This window comes from Zalophus californianus, chromosome 4, assembly GCF_009762305.2.
Source record: "Zalophus californianus isolate mZalCal1 chromosome 4, mZalCal1.pri.v2, whole genome shotgun sequence".
Taxonomy (NCBI): domain Eukaryota; kingdom Metazoa; phylum Chordata; class Mammalia; order Carnivora; family Otariidae; genus Zalophus; species Zalophus californianus.
The window spans coordinates 147,246,154-147,252,919 of NC_045598.1; the positions used below are offsets into that span (position 1 = coordinate 147,246,154).

At 38.2% G+C, this 6,766-nt stretch overlaps 1 protein-coding gene across 1 annotated transcript; it reads right to left on the reverse strand.

The window, feature by feature from the left end:
• Window positions 1-2,286: 2,286 nt before the first annotated feature.
• LOC113911427 (elongin-C-like) lies at window positions 2,287-2,625 on the reverse strand. Its single transcript, XM_035727305.1, has one exon. It carries the CDS (start codon window positions 2,623-2,625, stop codon window positions 2,287-2,289), a length of 339 nt encoding a protein of 112 aa, XP_035583198.1.
• Between the last annotated feature and the right edge of the window lie 4,141 nt (window positions 2,626-6,766).

Genomic DNA, 6,766 nt, shown 5'->3' on the forward strand with positions numbered 1-6,766 from the left:
TATAATAAACAATGGAATGTATTTTAAATAGTACAGACACTGCCCTTGTTATGAGAAATTATTATCAACTTGTTAGAGTAGCGTTAAGAATAACTCCCCTTTACTGGCATCTATTATGTACATTTGTCTCATTATCTCAACAGCCTTATAAGATCTGTATTATTATGCTGTTTTTGCACACCAGGGAAATTAGGCATGGCTCATGCAGTAACCTGCCTATATTAGATGGCTTTTGAACCCAGGTCTGTTTGGCTCTAAATCCAGCATCTAAATTCAGCTACCTTAAGACCAATGACTGCTGTAGGTGTTTTAGGATTAGTTTTATTTCCTGATATAAATTTTATGTACTAAAACATTTGTTCTTCGAAGTATAGTCTTCTACCTCCAGGTGTGGCTCTTCTACACTTTTCACACCATTGCACTGTTGTTCTGAAATCATAAGTCATACACTTGGAATAAAATCAGGATTTTAAGTCATGATTTGAGCTGTGCTTGAGTGTCATGGGACTTGGGCTGTTCCTTTTTTAAATTTAATTTTATTTCTATTATGTTATGTTAGTCACCATACAGTACACCAGTAGTTTTTGATGTATGGTTCCATGATTCATTGTTTGCGCATAACACCCAGTGCTCCATGCAGTACGTGCCCTCTTTAATACCCATCTGTTTCTAATAAATAAGATAAGATGTTTCAAATAAACTTGATTGTTCATACTAGTAAATAACTAGATAGCCCAAAAAGGTTGAAATTATTTTAAATAAACTGAATCATGGTATATTTAATTTGCTTCATTTTTTCATACAATAGTATCTAGTTTTGCCAGACTCCTTGACGCTATAGATAAATGAGTAGCAGCTAGGCCAAGCAAAAGACCAGATGGCCTGAGGTGGATGGGAAGGAGTAGTCCTGTTGGGCATATTTGATATCTTATGTTTAGGGTTTTGTGCTTTTTTTCTTTTTCTTTTTTTTCCCCATTTCTAATGCCCCTGGCTGGAACTGCTACAATAACATAATTACAATAAATAGAAAAAAACCGGTTGATTCCACTAAGTCAATCTGATTACATTTTAAAACTTAATATCAAATTTTCTAACTGCATGCAAATAATTAATACATGATTGAACATCTATTGGGGCTCTGTAGTATTTAGGCCAAAACTTTATGAAATAAAAACAGACTCTAAAATGTACTGCGGGGCATAGCAGCAGCGGTGGACTCCTGCGAACAAATAAGGATACTTCCAAAAGGTGGCTTTGTAGAATCACTGTCTTAAAATTGGAAAGTTTTGAGCACTTGCAATTCTCAAGCTAGTGCCTGAAAAAAAGAGACGTGGGAGTTCCAGTTATGTAAGATGGATTCTGACTCCACGTACAAAAATAGCCCAGGCCTGCCTGGTTGCTTGAATCTACTGCCCTCAGGCATTGCAAACAGGGAGAAGGCAGGTCTAGGCTCCAAGGGATCTGGAGACTACACTATTGGAACTGTTCTTTTTAATTCAGAAAAAGATTACAAAATTAGGTGAGAAAATAGATATTTAGAATGAGGAAAAAAATTAAATCACATTTTTAAAATATGACAAATACCACAAATACCCTCAAACCCAGAAAAATAATATTATTTTTAATTAATTCACTTCTGGATTTACTTCCATATTATTTTTTAAGACACTTTTTTTTTGCTGTGTACCCTTTGATCACCCTTTCATACGACAGCAATCATGTAACATTTTTTAAAGAGAAAAGAAAATTCATTATTTCCCTCATGATGGTTGAGTTAAAATTTGTATTTTTTGTGTTGATAATATTTAAAGTACTTCAGAGTCCCAATTTGATATTAGAAATGTCCTGTGGTCATTTAGTATAGTTGTCAAAGTTGTGAAAATGTCTATCAAAATTTCTTTCATGTTTCAGCTGTACTATTTCGGGGCATTTCAAGTTTTCTTGTGCAATGACTACTTTTAAGCGGTCTTCGAATTGACAATTGGCTTTAACTATTATGTGATTGGTGTTCTTGTAGGGTAATATTCTGAGTGTTTTATTATCTTTTTTTTTTACAAATTGGCATATTTGTTTATTTCTCAATTTATGAAAATGAACTTAATTTGTTGATGTAGCAAACAAATTTCAACTCGATTGCTATACAAAGGTACAGAAGATAATCTGCTTTGCTGTGAACTTTAAGGTTCAGTTGCACACAGGTGACATGCTATATGTGACAAAATTACTAACCGAATTGTAGGTATTAAATACTGAAAAAAGATGACAGTTTATTATAACTGATCTTATTTAACAATCTAGGAAGTTGGCAGCCATCAGCAGCTCCCATACAATTGCAGGTGCAGTTGGGAATTCAGGCATCTCCATGGAGCTGTTGGTGTAGAGAACCTCGTGGGTCAAATGCATGCATACTTTTGGTAGCACGTGTGATGGGATGTCTCTAAAACTGACTTCATTAATTTCATTCTTAGCAAACTGACCTGGGCCACGCAACGTGGTTTTTATTGTTCCAGATGCTAGTGCATGTTGTCTTTTTATAATAAATTCATGACCATCCAAAGGTATCAATTTGACATACATGGCGTCATTGCCTTCATAGCCACTATGGGTTTTCTCTTTTCTACCCATTACATTCTTACCAAATTCCACTTCACTTCCACAGGAACTTCAGTAGTTTCTGGGTGAGGTGGGGACACAGAGTCTGTTGCCTGCTTCCATCTACAGAAAGTCTGAGTACTTTATTATCTTTGTCACTCTGTTCATATTGGTTATATCAGCAGGTAACTTACGCTTTTAAAAAATGTCTTCTTATGATTTACTTCTTTTCATTAATTGGAATCTCAAACCAAGTGCCTACTTATTATTTCTATTTGGAAATTATCTCTTCATATAAAAAATTATTGCTTTTGATATGATATGAATTTTTGTTGTGCCGCAACTCAGTTTTCATTGTAGGATCTTGTTCTTGATTTCCTTGCACATAGTTTTGATTCTCTGTCCTACACCACTGATTTTTACCTGAGTTTTTAAACTTACTTTGTATGCAAATTTTAAAACACAAAATAAATAAAGCCAAATTATCTGAAATTTCCATTTGTTTTATTGAAACTTCCCAAAACATCCTTCCAAATTTCATTTAATATGGAATATTCCCAACTTAATTTCTCTGTAGCCAGGTCCCAAAAGATAGTCACAGTCATGTGGAAGTGAACTGCTCCAGGTGAAGTGTGAGGAAGGAGTAGTAGGCACAGGAAGAGAAACCAGTCTTCATCAGCTGAGGTTAATACGTCTTACTTTCATAAATGTTGAATCCAAAACTTCCATCATGTTAACACATTGCCGAAGTCTTTCTCTCGGGGACTTTGGAAGGACTCTTGCAGGTGCAGGGCTCCGAGGGTTAAGCTTCAATAGCTTCTTGGTAAATGGTCCTCTGCTGCCCACCTGAATATGGATCTAGCCATGAGCAATCCAAAGAGCATATGGGCTCTGAAGTTGTAGATGGCTTCCATGATAATATATTCCAGAACCTCAGCCTTGCATGGGACAGAGAAAGGAGCAAGGGAAGGTAAGTTAGGCAATTTCACTAAGGACTTGTTCAGATTTGAAGACTGGCAAGAATGACAACTTGGGCTCAGCTGAAGACTGTTGTCCCTTCTCTTAACTACTGAAGAAATAAACTAATAGTGCAAAGAACAAACATGTGAGTAAAGAGACATTTCTTCTTAAGGCTCTCCAAGTTCCTTGCCACAGCAACCTGAAGATTACTACTCAAAATTGGGTAACTGTCAGGGCCAGAGGCCTAGAAGCCTCTAATCTTCCCTCAATTACCCCCAGGAGGAGTAACTTCTGCCCTCAAATGCCCACTGCCGCATTGGGCTTACTGCAGGCCTGGCCCTGTTGTACGACTGAGAAGAGAAAATGGGCCAGAGTTAAGGTTTCTAACACAGGCCAGGGTGGCCAACAGGCCTGGCTTTTCTGAGACTGGGGTGTTTCCCAAGATGTAGGTCTCAGTTAAAAGTCAGGAGAGTCCCGGGAGAATAAGGATGATTTGCCACCCTAAACCCTACATGGAGTCCTGTATCACAGTAATCCCTCAGGACCAGAACATGGACTGTGGAGGAAGCTAAACTGAGTTTGAATCCAGTTTCTAGTCATAGGTCTTGGGCAAATGGCTTAACATTTCTGGGCCTTATTTGAAAACCAGAGATAACAATGACTATAATCTAGAAGTTTTGTGAGAAATAAATTACTTACTAACTGTAAAGATCCTAGTATAGAGTCTGATACTTTCAAAACCAGCCACTCTCATCAATATCACTCACATTACCATCATCCAAAGAGTTAGGTCGGGGGGTGGTGGTGTGTACTCAACAGCAGTTTCCAGCTGATGGTGATATTTTCAACCAGGTTAATTGCAGCATCAGGACTCAATTGAGTCTTTCCAAATGAAAGCAGGATCTTTGAAAATGTCTTGGGGGTCCTAGAGAACAAATTTCTGTCTTGGGGAAGGGAACTGGCAAGAACCAGGAAAGTTAAACATGTCTGATCAAATGGGCTGGTTTCATGGTACCAGCCCCATCAGGGGATTAGAACCACAACCAGAAAACCTGAAGCTGGTTTGAATCTTGGCTTTGTGTCCTTGGGTGACAAATACTTCTCCGTATGTATCCTGTAGAAGAATATTTAAATGAAGATTACTACTAAGAGATGCTGAAATCCTAGCACTGAGCCTAGCTCCTGCTAGACATTGACTAGGTGAGCTCTCTACACTTGCTATAGGTTAAAGGGTGATACAGATGAGCTGTCTTTAGCCTAGTAAAGCTGAGGGGTCATGTACCACTCTTAGAGCCCATGACAAATGAGCCAGACACTCAATGCCTTACTGCAAGGCCTGCAATGATCTCTTTTGGCCAATTGCACATAGGTCCATCTATTCCGTATTGCCAATCTGGATGTCAAAATGTCTGAGATCAGATCGGCTCCCAAAACAGAAACTTGGGATAAAGTGTCCATATTCCAATGATCAGTTAGGCTGTGAGACCCAAGTGGGAGTGCCAATTAGGGTATCAGGAAGCTCTAGACATATATGAGAAAGCCCTAAAGAAGGGGCGGTGGTAGTGACATTGAAGTCCAAAATAAGCTATAAATCCCTCTAAGGCAGAAGTTGTGGTATCTGTCTCAGCAGCAGCAGTTCCATCCCAGGATGGCAACAGATCCTTGCTGCTACTGCTGCTTGTGGAAGCTCAGCTTGCAACGGTCTTCTAGAAGCTGGGGAAGGAGAGGATCGAACTTTCATTGGACAGATAGTTGGTTGGCTTCATGACTCCACAGACTGCACAGACTGGTTTAGATAAAGGGAATGTCCTTTGGTTCAGTTGTGGGAACTATTTTGGATCTGGAGGGGAAATTGGGTGAGCAATATGTCAGTAGTGATAAGGCAGTTTATTTCTACTGCACAGCAGCAATTGTCCTCATCGGGTTGTACTTACTGGTGTTGAGAATTCCAGAGAAGCATGCATTTGGCAAAACAGAGGGAACCAATTGGGTCAGAAAGAGCTGAGACCTCCCATGGAAGAGTGTTCCAAAGGTCTGGGGAAAAATATGTTCACTAGTAAACCTGCTAATTTCTTTGCCAAGAAACCACTGTTTTCTATTGTTATTTTTAAAACTTAAGTTTGTTCTCTACATCCATAGCCGTACCTCAAATATCTAGTAGGGTGACTAGCTTGATGAAGGGTCCAATAAACTTTTGTTCAATGGTTGAACAAAGAAATTAATGAACACATGAATATATTCATCTTTAAGCATTACTATTTTTTTTAAGATTTTATTTATTTATTTATTTAGCATGTGCATGTGAGCGGGGAGAGGGGCAAAGGGAGAAAGATAGTGAGAATCTCAAGCAGACTCCATGCAGACCATGGAGCCTGATGTGGGGTTTGATCTCATGATCCTGGGATCATGACCTGAGGTTAAACTGAGAGTTGGATACTTAACCAACTTAACCATCCAGGCACCCCTAAAATACTGGTTTTCAAATGCCCTGGGTGACTTTAGCTGCAGGTTATCCATTCAGGGATCTGTTAAATAACTAGAATATCAGAAAATTGGACAAAAGCATAATGTTGTAGAAATTAGAGGGGAATTGCATCCCAACTCAAAAGGCAGACAGTATTTCTTAGTTGCCATAATTAATTATTTGACCCAAAGTAATATGTTGTCTAAAGTTACTGCACAGATTTGGAGCTGAGGAGTGTTTTCACTTGAAATTCTTTTGGCTGATCTAATGAAGCCTTGTATTCCCCACAGTGAAGAAGCAATAGTTGTTGTTTGATGTATCTAAGAGAGCAAGATGAACCCATCTTGTTATATAAAGGTTTAGGTAGCAGCAGTTTAAAATGCAAAAACTCACCCTATGTATTATCATTTTTTCAAAATAGTTACATTCTAAAACTTTAAGAGTTAAAAAGAGCTCTGCTTTAGACAATTTTCCCACTGCTGTCTTTTATGAGGGCTTCTAAAATAATATTTTCTCCTTTAGAGAAAAACACAAACTTTCTAAATTAATTTAAGCTATGTGCTTTATTGTTCATCACCTTTGGCACATCATGTAGCAAATCTTATACTAAAAATCAGCATGTGGAGCATTAGCACAATCCACAAAATCGTCTTGGAGGAAAAAAATTTAAAGAAATATCCCAAGGCATAACATGCAAAACCACTTTTCGCTAATCAAAGAATCATTGCGGACTTGGCTGACAATCCTCTA

What these genes read in the sequence shown, in the direction of transcription:
- LOC113911427 (XM_035727305.1), bottom strand. Translation starts at nt 2,625, where the DNA reads ATGGGTAGAAAAGAGAAAACCCATAGTGGCTATGAAGGCAATGACGCC.